At 55.0% G+C, this 24246-nt stretch overlaps 1 protein-coding gene across 1 annotated transcript in view; it reads left to right on the forward strand.

The window, feature by feature from the left end:
• LOC107307847 (voltage-dependent L-type calcium channel subunit alpha-1F-like) overlaps positions 1-23614 on the forward strand; it is a 35975-nt gene extending 12361 nt beyond the window's left edge. Inside the window, exons 7-28 of the mRNA XM_085535567.1 lie at positions 900-1029; positions 3208-3267; positions 3379-3485; positions 6966-7053; positions 7836-7943; positions 8042-8094; positions 8772-8918; positions 9004-9205; positions 16206-16364; positions 17358-17468; positions 17572-17655; positions 17817-17837; positions 17939-18067; positions 18158-18223; positions 18334-18425; positions 19666-19825; positions 19917-20044; positions 22444-22540; positions 22631-22733; positions 22840-22941; positions 23316-23446; positions 23558-23614. Of these exons, the coding sequence (XP_085391693.1) occupies positions 900-1029; positions 3208-3267; positions 3379-3485; positions 6966-7053; positions 7836-7943; positions 8042-8094; positions 8772-8918; positions 9004-9205; positions 16206-16364; positions 17358-17468; positions 17572-17655; positions 17817-17837; positions 17939-18067; positions 18158-18223; positions 18334-18425; positions 19666-19825; positions 19917-20044; positions 22444-22540; positions 22631-22733; positions 22840-22941; positions 23316-23446; positions 23558-23614 (2335 nt within the window). The remainder of the gene's footprint in view (positions 1-899; positions 1030-3207; positions 3268-3378; positions 3486-6965; positions 7054-7835; positions 7944-8041; positions 8095-8771; positions 8919-9003; positions 9206-16205; positions 16365-17357; positions 17469-17571; positions 17656-17816; positions 17838-17938; positions 18068-18157; positions 18224-18333; positions 18426-19665; positions 19826-19916; positions 20045-22443; positions 22541-22630; positions 22734-22839; positions 22942-23315; positions 23447-23557) is intronic.
• Positions 23615-24246: the final 632 nt, after the last annotated feature.

Below are 24246 nucleotides of genomic sequence, written 5' to 3' on the forward strand. Positions count from 1 at the left end.
TGGGGGGGGGGTACTGGGATGGGGGAGGGGTACTGGGAGGGAATGGGGGGGGACTGGGAGGGAATGGGGATCAATGGGGGGTAATGGGGGGCTATGGGGGGTAATGGGGGCACTGGGGGGCACTGGGGGGTAATGGGGGGTAATGGTGGGCAATGGGGGGGAATGGGGGGCAATAGGGGGCAATGGGGGGTAATGGTGGGCAATGGGGGGCAATGGGGGGTAATGGGAGGCAATGGGGGGTAATGGGGGGCAATGGGGGGCAATGGGAGGCAATGGGGGGTAATGGGGGGCAATGGGGGGATATGAGGGGTAATGGGGGGCAATGGGGGGTAATGGGGGGCAATGGGAGGTAATGGGGGTCAATGGGGGGTTATGGGGGGCTATGGGGGGCACTGGGGGGCAATGGGGGGCACTGGGGGGTAATGGGGGGCAATGGGGGGCTATGGGGGGCTATGGGGGGCAATGGGAGGCAATGGGAGGCTATGGGGGGCACTGGGGGCAATGGAGGGTAATTGGGGCACTGGGGGGCACTGGGACGAAATGGGGGGTAATGGAGGGCTATGGGAGGCTATGGGGGGCACTGGGGGGCAATGGGGGGAAATGGGGGGTAATGGGGGAAATGGGGGGAAATGGGGGGCAATGGGGGGCAATGGGGGGTAATGGAGGGTAATGGGGGGCAAAAAATTGACTCCCATTGCCCCCCATTACCCCCCATTACCCCCCATTGCCCCCCAATACCCCCCATTGCCCCCCATTACCCCCCCCCATTGTCCCCCATTGCCCCCCATAGCCCCCCATTACCCTCCATTACCCCCCATTGCCCCCCATTACCCCCCATAGCCCCCCATTGCCCCCCATTGACCCCCATTGACCCCATTGCCCCCCATTGCCTCTTCCAGGCTGCGTGTTCGGTGCCACGCTCTGATCCACCATCACATCTTCACCAACCTCATCCTCGTCTTCATCATCCTCAGCAGCGTCTCGTTGGCAGCCGAGGATCCAGTGCGAGCCCACTCACCCCGGAACCATGTGGGATAATGGGATAAACTGGGATAAACTGGGATAAACTGGGATAAACTGGGATAAACTGGGATAAACTGGGAACGGGAATGGGGGAAAAATGGAAAGAAATGGGGGAAAAAATGAGCAGGAATGGGGGAAAATTGGGAGAAAAATGGGAAGGAATGGGGGGAAAATGGGAAGGAATGGGGGAAAATTGGGAGAAAAATAGGAAGGAATGGGGGGAAAATGGGAAGGAATGGGGGAAAAATGGGAAGGAATGGGGGAAAATGGGAAGGAAGGGGGGAAAAATGAGCAGGAATGGGGAAAATTGGGAGAAAAATGGGAAGGAATGGGGAAAAAATGGGAAGGAATGGGGGAGCTCCATCACCCCAACCCCATATGGGACCCATGTGCTCCAATGGGGGGTTTTGGGGTTTTGAGGGGTCATTTAGGGGGTGTTTGGGGGTCCTTATGGGTTGGGGGGTGTTAAGGGGTGTTATGGGGTTGGGGAGGGGTCCTTGTTTGGGGTGGGGTGGGGGGAAATGGGAAGGAATGGGGGAGCCCCCTCACCCCAACCCCATATGGGACTCATATGCTCCAATGGGGGGTTTTAGGGGGTTTGAGGGGTCATTTAGGGGGTTTTTGGGGTCCTAAGGGGTTGGGGGGTGTTAGGGGGTTGGGGAGGGGTCCTTGTTTGGGGTGGGGGGTGTTGGGCTCGGGAAGGGAACAGGGGGGGGGAAATGGGAAGGAATGGGAGAGATCCATCAACCCAACCCCATATGGGACCCATATGCTCCAATGTGGGGGTTTTTGGGGTTTTGAGGGGTCATTTAGGGGGTGTTTGGGGTCCTTATGGGTTGGGGGTTGTTAGAGGGTCTTAGGGGCTTGGGGAGGGGTCCTTGTTTGGGGTGGGGGGGGGGGAAATGGGAAGGAATGGGGGAGATCCCTCACCCCAACCCCATATGGGACCCATATGCTCCAATGGGGGGTTATAGGGGGGGTTGAGGGGTCATTTAGGGGGTGTTTGGGGTCTTGGGGGGTTGGGGGCTGTTATGGGGTTGGGAAGGGGTCCTTGTTTGGGGTGGGGGAGTGGGGAAATGGGAAGGAATGGGGAAGCTTCCTCATCCCAACCCCATATGGGACCCATATGCTCCAATGGGGGGCTTTAGGGGGGGGTTGAGGGGTTATTTAGGGGGTGTTTGGGGTCTTGGGGGGTTGGGGTATGTTATGGGGTTGGGGAGGGGTCCTTGTTTGGGGGGTGGGGGAGTGGGGAAATGGGAAGGAATGGGGGGAGATCCCTCACCCCAACCCCATATGGGACCCATATGCTCCAATAGGGGGTTATAGGGGGGGTTGAGGGGTCATTTAGGGAGTGTTTGGGGGTCCTAAGGGGTTGGGGGGTGTTAAGGGGTCTTAGGGGGTTGGGGAGGGGTCCTTGTTGGGGGGGGGGGGAGAAATGGGAAGGAATGGAGGGAGCTTCCTCATCCCAACCCCATATGGGACCCATATGCTCCAATGGGGGGTTTTGGGGTTTTGAGGGGTCATTTAGGGGGTGTTTGGGGGTCCTAAGGGGTTGGGGGGTGTTAGGGGGTGTTATGGGGTTGGGGAGGGGTCCTTGTTTGGGGTGGGGTGGGGCAAATGGGAAGGAATGGGGGAGCCCCCTCACCCCAACCCCATATGGGACCCATATGCTCCAACGGGGGGTTTTAGGGGGGGTTGAGGGGTTATTTAGGGGGTGTTTGGGGTCTTGGGGGGTTGGGGGGTGTTATGGGGTTGGGGAGGGGTCCTTGTTTGGGGTGGGGGAGTGGGGAAATGGGAAGGAATGGGGGGAGATCCCTCACCCCAACCCCATATGGGACCCATATGCTCCAATGGGGGGTTATAGGGGGGGTTGAGGGGACATTTAGGGGGTGTTTGGGGGTCCTAAGGGGTTGGGGGGTGTTAGGGGGTGTTATGGGGTTGGGGAGGGGTCCTTGTTTGGGGTGGGGGGGGGGCAAATGGGAAGGAATGGGGGAGCCCCCTCACCCCAACCCCATATGGGACCCATATGCTCCAATGGGGGGTTATAGTGGGGGTTGAGGGGTTATTTAGGGGGTGTTTGGGGTCTTGGGGTGTTAAGGGGTGTTATGGGGTTGGGGAGGGGTCCTTGTTGGGGGGGGGGGGTCACCCCATTCACCCCCTTTCTCTGCCCCCATCCCCATTTAGATCCTGGGTTATTTTGACTATGCCTTCACCTCCATCTTCACCGTGGAGATCCTGCTCAAGGTACCAGGGGGGTGTTGAGGGACCCTTTAAAATGGGGGGGGGGTGTTGTTATTAAATATGGGGGGGGGGGTCTGCAGTGCTGGTTCTTATGGGATCCCCCCCCCCCCTCAGATGACGGCGTTCGGGGCCTTCCTGCACAAAGGATCCTTCTGCCGCAACTGGTTCAACCTATTGGACCTGCTGGTGGTTGGGGTCTCCCTAGTCTCCTTTGGGATCCAGTGAGAAATGGGGGGCAATGGGGGGCAATGGGAGGCAATGGGGGGGAATGGGGGGGAATGGGGGGCAATGGGGGGCAATGGGGGGTAATGGGGAGCAATGGGGGACAATGGGGGTCAATGGGGGGCAATGGGGGGGAATGGGGGGGAATGGAGGGCAATGGGGGGGAATGGGGGGGGATGGGGGCAATGGGGGGCAATGGGGGGCAATGGGGGGCAATGGGGGGCTATGGGAGGTAATGGGGGGCAATGGGAGGCAATGGGGGGCAGTGGGGGGCAGTGGGGGGCAATGGGGGGCAATGGGGGGCAATGGGATGCACTGGGGGGCAATGGGAGGCAATGGGGGGCAATGAGGGGCAGTGGGGGCAATGAGGGGCAGTGGGGGGAAATGGGGGGGAATGGGGGGTAATGGGGGGCAATGGGGGGCAATGGGAGGTAATGGGGGGCAATGGGGGGCACTGGGGGGCAATGGGGGGCAGTGGGGGGCAATGGGAGGCAATGGGGGGCAATGGGGGGCAATGGGGGGCAATGGGGGGCACTAGGGGGCAATGGGGGGCAATGGGGGGCAATGGGGGGCACTGGGAGGCACTGGGAGGCAATGGGAGGCAATGGGGGGCAATGGGGGGAAATAGGAGGCAATGGGGGGCAATGGGGGGCAATGGGGGACACTGGGGGGCAATGGGGTGTAATGAGGGGCAATGGGAGGTAAAGGGAGGCAATGGGGGGCAATGGGAGGCAATGGGGGGCAATGGGGAGCAATGGGGGGCCATGGGGGTAATGGGGGGCAATGGGGGGCAATGGGGGGCACTTGGGGGCACTGGGGGTAATGGAAGGCAATGGGGGGCAATGGGGGGGCAATGGGGGGGCAATGGGGGGTAATGGGAGGCAATGGGGGGCAATGGGGGGCAATGGGAGGTAATGGGGGGCAATGGGGGGCAATGGGGGGTAATGGGGGGCAATGGGGAGCAATTGGAGGTAATGGGGGGCAATGGGAGGAAATGGGGGGCAGTGGGGGGCAGTGGGGGGCAATGGGGGGCAATGGGGGGCAATGGGAGGAAATGGGGGGCAATGGGAGGCTATGGGGGGCAATGAGGGGCAGTGGGGAGCAATGGGGGGCAGTGGGGGGAAATGGGGGGCAATGGGAGGCACTGGGGGGCAATGGGGGGCAATGGGCGGCAATGGGGGGGAATGGGGGGTAATGGGGGGCAATGGGAGGCACTGGAGGGCAATGGGGGGCTATGGGGGGCAATGGGGACACTGGGAATGGGGTTTAGTGGTACAGGGAGTCATTAGGGACACTGGGAATGATACTAGGGGTAACTGGGATCTAACTGGGATCTATCTGGGATCTGACTGGGATCTAACTGGGATCTATCTGGGATCTATCTGGGATCTGACTGGGATCTATCTGGGATCTGACTGGGATCTATCTGGGATCTAACTGGGATCTGACTGGGATCTATCTGGGATCTGACTGGGATCTAACTGGGATCTAAGTGGGATCTATCTGGGATCTGACTGGGATCTGACTGGGATCTAACTGGGATCTATCTGGGATCTGACTGGGATCTGACTGGGATCTGACTGGGATCTATCTGGGATCTGACTGGGATCTATCTGGGATCTATCTGGGATCTGACTGGGATCTATCTGGGATCTGACTGGGATCTATCTGGGATCTGACTGGGATCTATCTGGGATCTAACTGGGATCTGACTGGGATCTATCTGGGATCTGACTGGGATCTATCTGGGATCTAACTGGGATCTATCTGGGATCTGACTGGGATCTATCTGGGATCTAACTGGGATCTGACTGGGATCTATCTGGGATCTGACTGGGATCTAACTGGGATCTATCTGGGATCTATCTGGGATCTAACTGGGATCTGACTGGGATCTATCTGGGATCTAACTGGGATCTAACTGGGATCTGACTGGGATCTGACTGGGATCTATCTGGGATCTGACTGGGATCTAACTGGGATCTGACTGGGATCTATCTGGGATCTGACTGGGATCTAACTGGGATCTATCTGGGATCTATCTGGGATCTAACTGGGATCTGACTGGGATCTATCTGGGATCTAACTGGGATCTGACTGGGATCTAACTGGGATCTGACTGGGATCTGACTGGGATCTGACTGGGATCTAACTGGGATCTATATGGGATCTAACTGGGATCTAACTGGGATCTGACTGGGATCTGACTGGGATCTATCTGGGATCTAACTGGGATCTGACTGGGATCTGACTGGGATCTGACTGGGATCTAACTGGGATCTATATGGGATCTAACTGGGATCTGACTGGGATCTGACTGGGATCTAACTGGGATCTATCTGGGATCTAACTGGGATCTATCTGGGATGTAACTGGGATCTAACTGGGATCTGACTGGGATCTATCTGGGATCTAACTGGGATCTGACTGGGATCTGACTGGGATCTAACTGGGATCTGACTGGGATCTATCTGGGATCTAACTGGGATCTATCTGGGATCTATCTGGGATCTATCTGGGATCTGACTGGGATCTGACTGGGATCTGACTGGGATCTATCTGGGATCTAACTGGGATCTATCTGGGATCTATCTGGGATCTATCTGGGATCTGACTGGGATCTGACTGGGATCTAACTGGGATCTAACTGGGATCTGACTGGGATCTGACTGGGATCTATCTGGGATCTAACTGGGATGTAACTGGGATCTATCTGGGATCTATCTGGGATCTATCTGGGATCTAACTGGGATGTAACTGGGATCTATCTGGGATCTAACTGGGATCTAACTGGGATCTATCTGGGATCTGACTGGGATCTATCTGGGATCTAACTGGGATCTAACTGGGATCTGACTGGGATCTGACTGGGATCTATCTGGGATCTAACTGGGATCTATCTGGGATCTGACTGGGATCTATCTGGGATCTATCTGGGATCTAACTGGGATCTGACTGGGATCTGACTGGGATCTATCTGGGATCTGACTGGGATCTGACTGGGATCTATCTGGGATCTATCTGGGATCTGACTGGGATCTGACTGGGATCTAACTGGGATCTATCTGGGATCTGACTGGGATCTAACTGGGATCTGACTGGGATCTATCTGGGATCTGACTGGGATCTAACTGGGATCTATCTGGGATCTATCTGGGATCTATCTGGGATCTAACTGGGATCTGACTGGGATCTATCTGGGATCTAACTGGGATCTGACTGGGATCTAACTGGGATCTGACTGGGATCTATCTGGGATCTGACTGGGATCTATCTGGGATCTAACTGGGACCTAACTGGGATCTAACTGGGATCTGACTGGGATCTATCTGGGATCTGACTGGGATCTAACTGGGATCTATCTGGGATCTAACTGGGATCTATCTGGGATCTGACTGGGATCTATCTGGGATCTATCTGGGATCTAACTGGGATCTAACTGGGATGTAACTGGTTGTACTGGTGTCCCCCACCAACAGCTCCAGCGCCATCTCGGTGGTGAAGATCCTCCGGGTCCTGCGTGTCCTGAGACCCCTGAGAGCCATTAACAGGGCGAAGGGGCTCAAGGTGGGAGACTGGGGGGGAATGGGGGGGAATGGGAGAGACTGGGGGGGACTGAGAGGGACTGGGAGGGAGTGGGGGGGCAATGGGGGGCACTGGGAGTGACTGGGGGGGCACTGGGTGATACTGGGGGGGCACTGGGTGATACTGGGGGAGCAATGGGGGGGCACTGGGTGATACTGGGGAGGCACTGGGAGAGACTGGGAGAGACTGGGGGGGCAATGGGGGGGCACTGGGAGAGACTGGGAGATACTGGGGGGGCAATGGGGGGGCACTGGGAGATACTTGGGGGCACTGGGAGAGACTGGGGGGGCACTGAGTGATACTGGGAGGCACTGGGAGAGACTGGGAGGGACTGGGAGAGACTGGGGGGGCAATGGGTGATACTGGGGGGGCACTGGGAGAGACTGGGAGGGACTGGGAGAGACTGGGAGAGACTGGGAGAGACTGGGGGGGCAATGGGGGGGCACTGGGAGATACTGGGAGGGACTGGGAGAGGCTGGGGGGCAATGGGAGAGACTGGAGGGGCACTGGGTGATACTGTGGGGGCACTGGGTGATACTGGGGGGGCACTGGGAGGTACTGGGATATACTGGGGGGGCACTGGGTGATACTGGGGGGCACTGGGAGGTACTGGGATATACTGTGGGGGCACTGGGTGATACTGGGGGGGCACTGGGAGGTACTGGGATATACTGGGGGGGCACTGGGTGATACTGGGGGGCACTGGGAGGTACTGGGATATACTGGGAGGTCCCCCTGTCCCCCCCCCCCCCGCTGCCCCCCAGCACGTGGTGCAATGCGTCTTCGTGGCCATTCGAACCATCGGCAACATCATGATCGTCACCACGCTGCTGCAGTTCATGTTTGCCTGCATCGGGGTGCAGCTCTTCAAGGTGGGACCCCCCCCCAAGGGGCTGAGACCCCCCCGAGACCCCCAGCTGGGTTCCAGCCCCCCGTTCCCATCCCCACCTCTAATTGCTGTTCTGTGCAGGGCAAGTTCTACAGCTGCACCGATGAAGCCAAGCACACGCCTGGGGAGTGCAAGTGAGTGGGGGGCTCAGTGTGAGTGTGAAGCCCCCAGCCCCACATTGTACCCATCCCACCCCTCTGAAGCCCCCAGCCCCACACTATCCCCACCCCCCTGAAGCCCCCAGACCCACATTGTCCCCACACTCCCCCTTTGAAGCCCCCAGCCCCACATTGTCCCCACCCCACCCCTCTGAAGCCCCCATCCCACACCATCCCCACCCCTTTGGAGCCCCCTTCCCCACATTGCCCCCACACTCCCCCTCTGAAGCCCCCAGCCCCACATTGCCCCCACCCCTCTGAAGCCCCCATCCCTACATTGTCCCCACCCCACCCTTCTGAAGCCCCCAGCCCCACACTATCCCCACCCCTCTGGAGCCCCCAGCCCCGCATTGACCCCATCCTCCCCCTCTGAAGCTCCCAGCCCCACACTACCCCTATCCCCACACTATACCCATACTGTCCCCACCCCTTTGGAGCCCCCAGCCCCACACTGTCCACACCCCCCTGGCACCCCCATCCCCACGTTGCCCTCCCAACTCTGAAGCCCCCAGCCCCACATTATCCCCACCCTCCCCCTTTGAAGCCCCCATCCCCACATTGTCCCCACCCTCCCCCTCTGAAGCCCCCAGCCCCACACTACCCCCATCCCCACACTGTCCCACCCCCATTGACGCCCCCTTTGCCCCCTATAGGGGCACCTTCCTTGTCTACAAGGACGGGGACGTCTCCCACCCTTCGGTCCGCGAGCGCCTGTGGCACAACAGCGACTTCAACTTCGACAACGTGCTGGCCGGCATGATGGCGCTCTTCACCGTCTCCACCTTCGAGGGGTGGCCGGCGTGAGTCCCCACCATGGAGACCCCCACCCATAATAAACCCCCTCCCCACCATTGGGGTCTATGAGCCCCCATGGTGTCCCCTCAGGCTGCTGTATAAAGCTATTGACGCCAACGCGGAGAACCAAGGCCCCATCTACAACTACCGCGTGGAGATCTCCATCTTCTTCATCGTCTACATCATCGTCATCGCCTTCTTCATGATGAACATCTTCGTCGGCTTCGTCATCATCACATTCCGTGCTCAGGGCGAGAGCGAGTACCGCAACTGCGAGCTGGACAAGAACCAGGTGAAAAGCAAGGCCAATGGCAGCCATCTTGGTGTCAATAAGGCCTAATGTCAGCCATTTTGGTGTTAATGAGGCCTAATGTCAGCCATATTGGTGTTAATGAGGCCTAATGTCAGCCATCTTGGTGTTAATGAGGCCTAATGTCAGCCATCTTGGTGTTAATCAGCCCTAATGTCAGCCATCTTGGTGTTAATGAGGCCTAATGTCAGCCATCTTGGTGTTAATCAGCCCTAATGTCAGCCATCTTGGTGTTAATCAGTCCCATGTCAGCCATCTTGGTGTTAATCAGCCCTAATGTCAGCCATCTTGGTGTTAATGAGGCCTAATATCAGCCATCTTGGTGTTAATGAGGCCTAATGTCAGCCATCTTGGTGTTAATGAGGCCTAATGTCAGCCATTTTGGTGTTAATCAGCCCTAATGTCAGCCATCTTGGTGTTAATCAGCCCTAATGTCAGCCATCTTGGTGTTAATGAGGCCTAATGTCAGCCATCTTGGTGTTAATGAGGCCTAATATCAGCCATTTTGGTGTTAATCAGCCCTAATGTCAGCCATCTTGGTGTTAATCAGCCCTAATGTCAGCCGTCTTGGTGTTAATGAGGCCTAATGTCAGCCATCTTGGTGTTAATCAGTCCTAATGTCAGCCATCTTGGTGTTAATGAGGCCTAATGTCAGCCATATTGGTGTTAATGAGGCCTAATGTCAGCCATCTTGGTGTTAATCAGCCCTAATGTCAGCCATCTTGGTGTTAATGAGGCCTAATGTCAGCCATCTTGGTGTTAATGAGGCCTAATGTCAGCCATCTTGGTGTTAATCAGCCCTAATGTCAGCCATCTTGGTGTTAATCAGTCCTAATGTCAGCCATCTTGGTGTTAATGAGGCCTAATGTCAGCCATCTTGGTGTTAATCAGCCCTAATGTCAGCCATCTTGGTGTTAATAAGGCCTAATGTCAGCCATCTTGGTGTTAATCAGCCCTAATGTCAGCCATCTTGGTGTTAATGCGGCCTAATATCAGCCATCTTGGTGTTAATCAGCCCCATGTCAGCCATCTTGGTGTTAATGAGGCCTAATGTCAGCCATCTTGGTGTTAATGAGGCCTAATGTCAGCCATCTTGGTGTTAATCAGTCCTAATGTCAGCCATCTTGGTGTTAATGAGGCCTAATGTCAGCCATCTTGGTGTTAATCAGCCCTAATGTCAGCCATCTTGGTGTTAATCAGCCCTAATGTCAGCCATCTTGGTGTTAATGAGGCCTAATGTCAGCCATCTTGGTGTTAATCAGCCCTAATGTCAGCCATCTTGGTGTTAATCAGTCCTAATGTCAGCCATATTGGTGTTAATAAGGCCTAATGTCAGCCATCTTGGTGTTAATCAGCCCTAATGTCAGCCATCTTGGTGTTAATCAGTCCTAATGTCAGCCATCTTGGTGTTAATGAGGCCTAATGTCAGCCATCTTGGTGTTAATGAGGCCTAATGTCAGCCATCTTGGTGTTAATGAGGCCTAATGTCAGCCATCTTGGTGTTAAGGAGCCCTAATGTCAGCCATCTTGGTGTTAATGAGGCCTAATGTCAGCCATCTTGGTGTTAATGAGGCCTAATGTCAGCCATCTTGGTGTTAATGAGGCCTAATATCAGCCATCTTGGTGTTAATGAGGCCTAATGTCAGCCATCTTGGTGTTAATGAGGCCTAATGTCAGCCATCTCGGTGTTAATGAGGCCTAATGTCAGCCATCTTGGTGTTAATCAGTCCTAATGTCAGCCATCTTGGTGTTAATGAGGCCTAATGTCAGCCATCTTGGTGTTAATGAGGCCTAATGTCAGCCATCTTGGTGTTAATCAGCCCTAATGTCAGCCATCTTGGTGTTAATCAGTCCTAATGTCAGCCATCTTGGTGTTAATCAGCCCTAATGTCAGCCATCTTGGTGTTAATGAGGCCTAATATCAGCCATCTTGGTGTTAATCAGCCCTAATGTCAGCCATCTTGGTGTTAATGAGGCCTAATGTCAGCCATCTTGGTGTTAATCAGTCCTAATGTCAGCCATATTGGTGTTAGTCAGCCCTAATGTCAGCCATCTTGGTATTAATCAGTCCTAATGTCAGCCATCTTGGTGTTAATCAGTCCTAATGTCAGCCATCTTGGTGTTAATCAGCCCTAATGTCAGCCATCTTGGTGTTAATCAGTCCTAATGTCAGCCATCTTGGTGTTAATCAGCCCTAATGTCAGCCATCTTGGTGTTAATCAGTCCTAATGTCAGCCATCTTGGTGTTAATCAGTCCTAATGTCAGCCATCTTGGTGTTAATCAGCCCTAATGTCAGCCATTTTGGTGTTAATCAGTCCTAATGTCAGCCATTTTGGTGTTAATGAGGCCTAATGTCAGCCATTTTGGTGTTAATGAGGCCTAATGTCAGCCATCTTGGTGTTAATGAGGCCTAATGTCAGCCATCTTGGTGTTAATGAGGCCTAATGTCAGCCGTCTTGGTGTTAATGAGGCCTAATGTCAGCCATCTTGGTGTTAATCAGCCCTAATGTCAGCCATCTTGGTGTTAATCAGCCCTAATGTCAGCCATCTTGGTGTTAATCAGCCCTAATGTCAGCCATCTTGGTGTTAATGAGGCCTAATGTCAGCCATCTTGGTGTTAATCAGCCCTAATGTCAGCCATCTTGGTGTTAATGAGGCCTAATGTCAGCCATCTTGGTGTTAATCAGCCCTAATGTCAGCCATCTTGGTGTTAATCAGTCCTAATGTCAGCCATCTTGGTGTTAATCAGTCCTAATGTCAGCCATCTTGGTGTTAATCAGCCCTAATGTCAGCCATCTTGGTGTTAATCAGTCCTAATGTCAGCCATCTTGGTGTTAATGAGGCCTAATGTCAGCCATCTTGGTGTTAATCAGTCCTAATGTCAGCCATCTTGGTGTTAATCAGCCCTAATGTCAGCCATCTTGGTGTTAATGAGGCCTAATGTCAGCCATCTTGGTGTTAATGAGGCCTAATGTCAGCCATCTTGGTGTTAATCAGCCCTAATGTCAGCCATCTTGGTGTTAATCAGCCCTAATGTCAGCCATTTTGGTGTTAATGAGGCCCAATGTCAGCCATATTGGTGTTAATGAGGCCTAATATCAGCCATATTGGTGTTAATGAGGCCTAATGTCAGCCATCTTGGTGTTAATGAGGCCTAATGTCAGCCATCTTGGTGTTAATCAGCCTTAATGTCAGCCATCTTGGTGTTAATCAGTCCTAATGTCAGCCATCTTGGTGTTAATCAGTCCTAATGTCAGCCATTTTGGTGTTAATGAGGCCTAATATCAGCCATCTTGGTGTTAATCAGTCCTAATGTCAGCCATCTTGGTGTTAATCAGCCCTAATGTCAGCCATCTTGGTGTTAATCAGTCCTAATGTCAGCCATATTGGTGTTAATGAGGCCTAATATCAGCCATTTTGGTGTTAATGAGGCCTAATGTCAGCCATCTTGGTGTTAATCAGTCCTAATGTCAGCCATCTTGGTGTTAATCAGCCCTAATGTCAGCCATCTTGGTGTTAATCAGCCCTAATGTCAGCCATCTTGGTGTTAATCAGTCCCATGTCAGCCATCTTGGTGTTAATCAGTCCTAATGTCAGCCGTCTTGGTGTTAATGAGGCCTAATGTCAGCCATCTTGGTGTTAATGAGGCCTAATGTCAGCCATCTTGGTGTTAATCAGCCCTAATGTCAGCCATCTTGGTGTTAATGAGGCCTAATGTCAGCCATCTTGGTGTTAATGAGGCCTAATGTCAGCCATCTTGGTGTTAATCAGTCCTAATGTCAGCCATCTTGGTGTTAATCAGCCCTAATGTCAGCCATCTTGGTGTTAATCAGCCCTAATGTCAGCCATCTTGGTGTTAATCAGTCCTAATGTCAGCCATCTTGGTGTTAATCAGCCCTAATGTCAGCCATCTTGGTGTTAATCAGCCCTAATGTCAGCCATCTTGGTGTTAATCAGTCCTAATGTCAGCCATCTTGGTGTTAATCAGCCCTAATGTCAGCCATCTTGGTGTTAATCAGTCCCATGTCAGCCATCTTGGTGTTAATCAGTCCTAATGTCAGCCGTCTTGGTGTTAATGAGGCCTAATGTCAGCCATCTTGGTGTTAATGAGGCCTAATGTCAGCCATCTTGGTGTTAATCAGCCCTAATGTCAGCCATCTTGGTGTTAATGAGGCCTAATGTCAGCCATCTTGGTGTTAATGAGGCCTAATGTCAGCCATCTTGGTGTTAATCAGCCCTAATGTCAGCCATCTTGGTGTTAATGAGGCCTAATGTCAGCCATCTTGGTGTTAATGAGGCCTAATGTCAGCCATTTTGGTGTTAATGAGGCCTAATGTCAGCCATCTTGGTGTTAATGAGGCCTAATGTCAGCCATCTTGGTGTTAATCAGTCCTAATGTCAGCCATCTTGGTGTTAATCAGCCCTAATGTCAGCCATCTTGGTGTTAATCAGCCCTAATGTCAGCCATCTTGGTGTTAATCAGCCCTAATGTCAGCCATCTTGGTGTTAATGAGGCCTAATGTCAGCCATCTTGGTGTTAATCAGCCCTAATGTCAGCCATCTTGGTGTTAATCAGTCCTAATGTCAGCCATCTTGGTGTTAATCAGCCCTAATGTCAGCCATCTTGGTGTTAATCAGCCCTAATGTCAGCCATCTTGGTGTTAATCAGTCCTAATGTCAGCCATCTTGGTGTTAATCAGCCCTAATGTCAGCCATCTTGGTGTTAATCAGTCCCATGTCAGCCATCTTGGTGTTAATCAGTCCTAATGTCAGCCGTCTTGGTGTTAATGAGGCCTAATGTCAGCCATCTTGGTGTTAATGAGGCCTAATGTCAGCCATCTTGGTGTTAATGAGGCCTAATGTCAGCCATCTTGGTGTTAATCAGCCCTAATGTCAGCCATCTTGGTGTTAATGAGGCCTAATGTCAGCCATCTTGGTGTTAATGAGGCCTAATGTCAGCCATCTTGGTGTTAATCAGTCCTAATGTCAGCCATCTTGGTGTTAATCAGCCCTAATGTCAGCCATATTGGTGTTAATCAGCCCTAATGTCAGCCATCTTGGTGTTAATCAGTCCTAATGTCAGCCATCTTGGTGTTAATCAGCCCTAATGTCAGCCATCTTGGTGTTAATCAGCCCTAATGTCAGCCATCTTGGTGTTAATGAGGCCTAATGTCAGCCATCTTGGTGTTAATGAGGCCTAATGTCAGCCATCTTGGTGTTAATCAGCCCTAATGTCAACCATATTGGTTTTAATCAGCCCTAATATCAGCCATCTTGGTGTTAATGAGGCCTAATGTCAGCCATCTTGGTGTTAATGAGGCCTAATGTCAGCCATCTTGGTGTTAATCAGCCCTAATGTCAGCCATCTTGGTGTTAATCAGCCCTAATGTCAGCCATTTTGGTGTTAATGAGGCCCAATGTCAGCCATATTGGTGTTAATGAGGCCTAATATCAGCCATATTGGTGTTAATTAGGCCTAATGTCAGCCATCTTGGTGTTAATGAGGCCTAATGTCAGCCATCTTGGTGTTAATCAGCCCTAATGTCAGCCATCTTGGTGTTAATGAGGCCTAATGTCAGCCATCTTGGTGTTAATCAGCCCTAATGTCAGCCATCTTGGTGTTAATGAGGCCTAATGTCAGCCATTTTGGTGTTAATCAGCCCTAATGTCAGCCATTTTGGTGTTAATCAGTCCTAATGTCAGCCATATTGGTGTTAATCAGCCCTAATGTCAGCCATCTTGGTGTTAATCAGCCCTAATGTCAGCCATCTTGGTGTTAATGAGGCCTAATGTCAGCCATCTTGGTGTTAATGAGGCCTAATGTCAGCCATCTTGGTGTTAATGAGGCCTAATGTCAGCCATCTTGGTGTTAATCAGTCCTAATGTCAGCCATCTTGGTGTTAATGAGGCCTAATGTCAGCCATCTTGGTGTTAATCAGTCCTAATGTCAGCCATCTTGGTGTTAATCAGCCCTAATGTCAGCCATCTTGGTGTTAATCAGCCCTAATGTCAGCCATCTTGGTGTTAATGAGGCCTAATGTCAGCCATCTTGGTGTTAATGAGGCCTAATGTCAGCCATCTTGGTGTTAATGAGCCTTAATGTCAGCCATCTTGGTGTTAATCAGCCCTAATGTCAGCCATCTTGGTGTTAATCAGCCCTAATGTCAGCCATCTTGGTGTTAATCAGCCCTAATGTCAGCCATCTTGGTGTTAATGAGGCCTAATGTCAGCCATCTTGGTGTTAATCAGCCCTAATGTCAGCCATCTTGGTGTTAATGAGGCCTAATGTCAGCCATCTTGGTGTTAATGAGGCCTAATGTCAGCCATCTTGGTGTTAATCAGCCCTAATATCAGCCATCTTGGTGTTAATAAGGCCTAATGTCAGCCATTTTGGTGTTAATGAGGCCTAATGTCAGCCATATTGGTGTTAATGAGGCCTAATGTCAGCCATCTTCGTGTTAATGAGGCCTAATGTCAGCCATCTTGGTGTTAATCAGTCCTAATGTCAGCCATCTTGGTGTTAATCAGTCCTAATGTCAGCCATCTTCGTGTTCCTCAGTCGCACTGTCGGCCATCTTGGTGTCACCTCGCCATGGTGTTCCTCAGTACCACTGTCGGCCATCTTGGTGTCACCTCACCTTGGTGTTCCCCAATCCCATGTCAGCCATCTTGGTGTTCTGCTGTCCCACTGTCGGCCATCTTGGTGTTCCTCAGTCCCATGTCAGCCATCTTGGTATTCCTCAGTCCTAATGTCAGCCATCTTGGTGTCACCTCACCTTGGTGTTGCTCAGTCCCACTGTCAGCCATCTTGGCGTTAATCAGTCCCACGGTCAGCCATCTTGGTGTTAAGTCCCATGTCAGCCATCTTGGTGTTAAGTCCCATGTCAGCCATCTTGGTGTTAAGTCCCATGTCAGCCATCTTAGTGTCACTTCATTTTAGTTCTCCTCCGTCCCATTATCCCCCATTTTATTGTAATACAGCGTCAGTGTGTTGAATACGCATTGAAAGCCCAGCCCCTGCGACGTTACATCCCCAAGAACCGAACCCAGTACCGGGTTTGGGCCATGGTCAACTCCACTGCCTTCGAGTACATCATGTTCGTCCTCATCCTGCTCAACACCATCGCCCTGGCCGTGCAGGTAGGGGATGTGCTGGGGTAATTAGAGACCCAGGAGGGGGCAAATATGGGAGCTGGGGGGCAATTAAAGCAGCCCTTGGGGTCTATTGGAGACACTAAGGGTGTTTAAAGGGTCAGTGAGGGGGTTGGTATGGGATGGTATGGGGGGTGATTTGGGATGGTGGGGGCTATTAAATGTCCTGGGGAGGGTCACTTAGAACCACAGAAGGGGCTGTCAGGACCCCTAAAGGGGTTATTAGGACCCCTAATGGGGCAGTTAGGACCCCTGAAGGGGCAGTTAGGACCCCTAAAGGGGCAATTAGGACACATGGGGGTAGTTAAAGGGTCACATTCATCCTCATCCTGCTCAACACCATCGCCCTGGCCGTGCAGGTAGGGGATGTGTTGGGGTAATTAGAGACCCAGGAGGGGGCAAATATGGGAGCTGGGGGGCAATTAAAGCAGCCCTTAGGGTCTCTTGGAGGTCACTGAGGGGGGTTGGTAAGGGATGGTATGGGGGGTGATTTGGGATGGTGGGGGCTATTAAATGTCCTGGTCAGTAAGGACTACAAAAGGGGTTATTAGGACTCCTAAAGGGGCAATTAGGACACATGGGGGTAGTTAAAGGGTCACAGGGGTGTATAAGGGACTGGGTGGGGGCAGTTAGAACACACCTGGGGGGTCTCTTGGGGCAATTAAAGGCTCACTGGAATTGGATCTGTAAGGGATGATAACCAAAGCAATTAGGGACTGTGGGGGGCAGTGAGGTGGCCCAGGGGGTCAGTAGGGGACAGCAGAGGGGCAGTTAGAGAAACTGGGGGGCAATTAAAACCCCACTGGGGGGCAGTTTAAATCCCTGAGGGGCACTTAAGGGCCCTGGGGGGAGGTGAATGATGCACTGGGGTGTCTATAGGGGACAAGGTGAGGAAATTTGGGTCCCTGTGGGCAATGAGAACACCCATTGGGGGGGGTCAATTAAGGGGTTGGGGGGGCAATTAATACCCCCCTCCCCCAGCACTACGAGCAATCCAAGCCCTTCAACTACGTGATGGACCTTCTGAACATGGTGTTCACCGGGCTCTTCACTGTGGAGATGGTGCTGAAGATCATCGCCTTCAAACCACGGGTAGGGCCCAGGGAGGGTGGGGGGAACACATGAGGATGGGGGGGTGGGGGCTCCTCTTGTAGGGTCTCCATTCATTTAATGTACTCCCCCCCCCCACCACCAGCATTACTTCTGTGATGCCTGGAACACCTTTGATGCCCTGATTGTGGTGGGCAGCGTGGTGGACATCGCCGTCACTGAGGTCAACGTGAGTTGGGGTCCCCAGTAGCTGTTTGTTACCCTAGGAGTGGTAAAGGGGGGGGGGGGGGTTCCCTGATATTTGGGACCCCCCCTGCCATATTCACCTCCATCCATCTCTCCACCATTTCCATCTGTGTCCATCTCTATTCACCCATCCGCCTGTGACAGAACGGGGGTCACGTCGGTGAGGTAGGGACATCCCCAGGGGTGTCCCCAAGATCTTTTTTGGGGGCTTTTTGGGGTCCTCCTGACTTCTCCCATCCCCCTTTTCCCCCCTCCAAACCCCATAGAGTTCAGAGGACAGCTCTCGTATCTCCATCACCTTTTTCCGCCTCTTCCGAGTCATGAGGTTGGTGAAGCTGTTGTCTAAAGGTGAAGGCATCCGCACCCTGCTATGGACCTTCGTCAAGTCCTTCCAGGTGGGACAATGGGGACAACAGGAGGGATAACAATAAAAAAGGGGGGGACAAGGGGGGGACAGGGAGCCCCTCACCACCCTATTTCCACAGGCCTTGCCCTACGTGGCGCTGCTCATCGCCATGATCTTCTTCATCTATGCCGTCATTGGCATGCAGGTGAGGGACACGTGTGTGTGCAAGGGGATGCACACGTGTGTGCAAAGGGAGGGGAGGGGGTCCCACATTGCTCCCACCTGTATGTGCCTCCCCCTGCTCCCCCCCAACAGACCTTTGGGAAGGTTGCCCTGCAGGATGGGACCCAGATCAACCGCAACAACAACTTCCAGACCTTCCCCCAGGCTGTGCTGCTGCTCTTCAGGTAGGGTCGGGGGGGTTTGAGGGTCTTATAGGGCCCCTATGGGGATTCTGGGTAGGGTATGCTGTTCCTATAGGGTCCCTATGAGGGTCTGAAGGTTGCTGGATGGTTCTGTGGGGTCTGGGAGACTTATAGAGACCCTATGAGGGTCTGGGAGTCACTGGATGGTTCTGTTGGGGTCTGGGGGTCCTATAGGGCCCCAAAGAGGGTCTGGGGGTCACTGGACGGTTCTGTGGGGTCTGGGAGTCCTATAGGGCCCTATGAGGGTCTGGGGGTCACTGGACGGTTCTGTGGGGTCTGGGAGTCCTATAGGGCCCCTATGAGGGTCTGGGGGTCACTGGATGGTTCTGTGGGGTCTGGGAGTCCTATAGGGCCCCAATGAGGGTTTGGGGGTCACTGGACGGTTCTGTGGGGTCTGGGAGTCCTATAGGGTCCCTATGAGGGTTTGGGTATCACTGGATGGTTCTGTGGGGTCTGGGGGTCCTATAGGGTCCCTGTGAGGGTCTGGGAGTCACTGGATGGTTCTGTTGGGGTCTGGGGGTCCTATAGGGTCCCAATGAGGGTCTGGGAGTCACTGGATGGTTCTGTCAGGGTCTGGGGGTCCTATAGGGCCCCAATGAGGGTTTGGGGGTCACTGGACGGTTCTGTGGGGTCTGGGAGTCCTATAGGGTCCCTATGAGGGTTTGGGTATCACTGGATGGTTCTGTGGGGTCTGGGGGTCCTATAGGGTCCCTATGAGGGTCTGGGAGTCACTGGATGGTTCTGTTGGGGTCTGGGGGTCCTATAGGGCCCCAATGAGGGTTTGGGGGTCACTGGGTGGTTCTATGGGGTCTGGGGGTCCTATAGGGTCCCTATGAGGGTCTGGGAGTCACTGGATGGTTCTGTGGGGTCTGGGGGTCCTATAGGGTCCCTATGAGGGTCTGGGAGTCACTGGATGGTTCTGTTGGGGTCTGGGAGTCCTATAGGGTCCCTATGAGGGTCTGGGAGTCACTGGATGGTTCTGTTGGGGTCTGGGGGTCCTATAGGGTCCCTATGAGGGTTTGGGGGTCACTGGACGGTTCTGTGGGGTATGGGAGTCCTATAGGGTCTGGAGGTTGCTGGATGGTTCCTTTTGGGTTCCTCTGGAGTCTAGACTTGTTGCAGAGTCACCATAAAGGGTTATGGGGGTCAGGTCCATCCCCCTCTATATGGGGCAGCCAGAGGGGCTCTGCAGGGCCCCATAAGTGCCCCTCTGGCCCTATAGGTGTGCCACGGGGGAGGCCTGGCAGGAGATCATGCTGGCCAGCCTGCCTGGCAAGCGCTGCGACCCCGAATCGGACGCTGGGCCCGGCGAGGAGTTCACCTGCGGCAGCAACTTCGCCATCGTCTACTTCATCAGCTTCTTCATGCTCTGCGCCTTCCTGGTGAGCCCCACAGCCCTGCCCCACAGCCGGCTCCCTGCCCCACGGCCGCCCCATAGCAGGCAGAGCCCTCTGTCCCCTTCAACACCTCCAGATCATCAACCTCTTCGTGGCTGTCATCATGGACAACTTCGACTACCTGACGCGGGACTGGTCCATCCTCGGCCCCCACCACCTGGATGAGTTCAAGCGTGTCTGGTCCGAGTACGACCCGGCTGCCAGGTCTGTCACCATCACCCTGACACCATCACCCCATCACCATCACCCCGTCACCATCACCCCGTCACCATCACCCCATCACCATCACCCCGTCACCATCACCCCGTCACCATCACCTTCATGTCACCATCACCCCATCACCATCACCCCGACACCATCACCCCGTCACCATCACCCCATCACCATCACCCCATCACCATCACCCCATCACCATCATCCCATCACCATCACCCCGACACCATCACCCCATCACCATCACCCTGTCACCATCACCCCATCACCATCACCTTTATGTCACCATCACCCCATCACCATCACCCCGACACCATCACCCCGTCACCATCACCCCATCACCATCACCTCCCCATCACCCCCATCACCCTCCTATCACCCCCATCATCCTCCCATCACCCCCATCACTCTCCTATCTCCACCATCACCCTCCTATCCCCCCCATCACCCCCATCACCCCCATCACCCTCCCATCACCCCCATCACCCTCTTATCACCCCCATCACCCTCCTATCACCCCCATCACCTCCCCATCACCCCCATCACCCTCCCATCACCCCCATCGCCCTCCTATCACCCCCATCACCCTCCTATCACCCCCATCGCCCTCCTATCACCCCCATCACCCTCCTATCACCCTCATCACCCTCCCATCACCCCCATCACCCTCCCATCACCCCCATCACCCTCCTATCCCCCCCATCACCCTCCCATCACCCCCATCACCCTCCCATCACCCCCATCACCCTCCTATCATCCCCATCACCCTCCCATCACCCCCATCACCCTCCTATCCCCCCCATCACCCTCCTATCACCCTCATCACCCTCCCATCACCCCCATCACCCTCCTATCACCCCCATCACCTCCCTATCACCCCCATCGCCCTCCTATCACCCCCATCGCCCTCCTATCACCCTCATCACCCCCCCATCACCCACATCACCCTCCTATCATCCCCATCACCCTCCCATCACCCCCATCACCCTCCTATCATCCCCATCACCCTCCCATCACCCCCATCACCCTCCTATCCCCCCCATCACCCTCCTATCACCTCCCCATCACCCCCATCACCCCCATCACCCCCATCACCCTCCCATCACCCCCATCACCCTCCTATCCCCCCCATCACCCTCCCATCACCCCCATCACCCTCCTATCACCCCCATCACCCTCCCATCACCCCCATCACCCTCCCGTCACCCCCATCACCCTCCCATCACCCCCATCACCCTCCCATCACCCCCATCGCCCTCCTATCACCCCCATCACCCTCCTATCACCCCCATCGCCCTCCTATCACCCCCATCACCCTCCTATCACCCTCATCACCCCCCCATCACCCACATCACCCTCCCATCATCCCCATCACCCTCCCATCACCCCCATCACCCTCCCATCACCCCCATCACCCTCCTATCACCCCCATCACCCTCCTATCACCCTCATCACCCTCCCATCACCCCCATCACCCTCCCATCACCCCCATCACCTCCCCATCACCCCCATCACCCTCCCATCACCCCCATCACCTCCCCATCACCCCCATCACCCTCCCATCACCCCCATCACCCTCCTATCCCCCCCATCACCCTCCCATCACCCCCATCGCCCTCCTATCACCCCCATCACCCTCCTATCACCCTCATCACCCCCCCATCACCCACATCACCCTCCCATCATCCCCATCACCCTCCCATCACCCCCATCACCCTCCCATCACCCCCATCACCCTCCTATCACCCCCATCACCCTCCTATCACCCCCATCACCCTCCTATCACCCTCATCACCCTCCCATCACCCCCATCACCCTCCCATCACCCCCATCACCTCCCCATCACCCCCATCACCCTCCCATCACCCCCATCACCTCCCCATCACCCCCATCACCCTCCCATCACCCCCATCACCCTCCTATCCCCCCCATCACCCTCCCATCATCCCCATCACCCTCCTATCACCCCCATCACCCTCCTATCACCCTCCTATCACCTCCCCATCACCCCCATCACCCTCCTATCCCCCCCATCACCCTCCCATCATCCCCATCACCCTCCTATCACCCCCATCACCCTCCTATCACCCTCCTATCACCTCCCCATCACCCCCATCACCCTCCTATCCCCCCCATCACCCTCCCATCACCCCCATCACCCTCCTATCCCCCCCATCACCCTCCTATCACCTCCCCATCACCCCCATCACCCTCCCATCACCCCCATCACCCTCCCATCACCCCCATCACCCTCCCATCCCCCCCATCACCTCCCCATCACCCTCCCATCACCCCCATCACCCTCCTATCCCCTCCATCACCCTCCCATCACCCCCATCCCCCTCCTATCCCCCCCATCACCTCCCACCCCCTCTCACTGTCCCCCCCAGGGGTCGCATCAAGCACCTGGACGTGGTGACGTTGCTGCGTCGCATCCAACCCCCTCTGGGCTTTGGGAAGCTGTGCCCACATCGCGTCGCCTGCAAGGTTTTATAGGGGGGGGGGCACAAAAAGAAGGGGAGGGGGGTGTCACTGGGGGTCCCATCCCCCTTCTTCTCATCCTATATGACCCCACAGCGCCTGGTGGCCATGAACATGCCCCTCAATTCGGACGGTACCGTCACCTTTAACGCCACGTTATTCGCCCTGGTCCGCACCTCCCTCAAGATCAAGACAGAAGGTTTTTAGGGGGGGGGGGGGGGATGACAATGAGACCCCCCCCTTAAAGGGGACAGGATGAAGGGGGTGACGGTGCTGTGTGCCCCCCCCTCCCCATTCTAATAAAGGGAACCTGGATGTGGCCAACAAGGAGCTGAGGGCTGTCATCAAGAAGATCTGGAAGAGGACGAAGCCCAAACTGTTGGATGAGGTTATTCCACCACCCGAGGGTCAGTGTGGGGTTATTGCTTGGGGGGGGTCCTGGGGGCTCTTTGGGGGGGTGGTCCATGCTGATACATGGGGGGGGGTCCTGGTGGCCCTTGAGGACACAGCAGGGGGGTCTTGGATGGGATCATCCCATCAACTGAGGGTCAGTGTGGTGTTACTGCTTGGGGGGGGTCCTGGGGGTACTTGGGGGGGGGGTGGTCCCTGCTGATACATGGGGGGGGTCCCAGTGGCACTTGAGGGGGTCTTTGAGTTGCTTGGAGATGCCGGAGAGGCCTCAGTGCCCCTTGGGATGCTGTATTGGGGGGGGGGGTAAAGGGGAGGGGGTCGTGCTGCCCTTAATATTGTGTCCCCCCCCCCCATATTAATCCCGACACAGAGGAGGAGGTGACGGTGGGGAAGTTCTACGCCACTTTCCTGATCCAGGATTATTTCCGCAAGTTCCGAAGGAGGAAAGAACGCGGGATGTTGGGATCCAACGCCAGCCCCAGCAACCAGCGGGCCCTGCAGGTATGGGGGGGGGGGGCACTGATAAATAGGGGGGGGGGGAGATGGGGTAATACAGGACCCCCCCACCTACCCCCTCCTATTGACCCCCCTCCCCCCTGTAATGCTGCATAGGGGGAGGGAGGTAGATGGGGTAATAGAGGACCACCATCCCCCATACCACCCCATTGACCCCCCCCATCCCACCCTATTGACCCCCCTCCCCTCCACCCTGCATTACTGCATGGGGTGGGGGGGGTAGATGGGGTAATAAAGGACCCCCCCGCCCCAATCCCACCCCATTGATCCCCCCCCTAATCCCACCCTATTGACCCCCCTCCCCTCCACCCTGCATTACTACATGGGGTGAGGGGGGGTAGATGGGGTAATAAAGGACCCCCCCCCCCAATCCCACCCTATTGACCCCCATCCCCTCCACCCTGCATTACTACATGGGGTGGGGGGGGGTAGATGGGGTAATAAAGGACCCCCCCGCCCCAATCCCACCCTATTGACCCCCCTCCCCTCCACCCTGCATTACTACATGGGGTGGGGGGGGGTAGATGGGGTAATAAAGGACCCCCCCCCCCCAATCCCACCCTATTGACCCCCCTCCCCTCCACCCTGCATACTACATGGGGTGAGGGGGGGGGTAGATGGGATAATAGAAGACCCCCCTCCCCCAATCCCACTCCATTGACCCCCCTCCCCTCCATCCTGCATTACTACATGGGGTGAGGGGGGGGGTAATAGAGGACCCCCCCCCAATCCCACCCTATTGACCCCCCTCCCCTCCACCCTGCATTACTACATGGGGTGAGGGG

This window comes from Coturnix japonica, unplaced genomic scaffold, assembly GCF_054131305.1.
Source record: "Coturnix japonica strain WE unplaced genomic scaffold, WE-NBRP24 Scf131, whole genome shotgun sequence".
Classification (NCBI taxonomy): domain Eukaryota; kingdom Metazoa; phylum Chordata; class Aves; order Galliformes; family Phasianidae; genus Coturnix; species Coturnix japonica.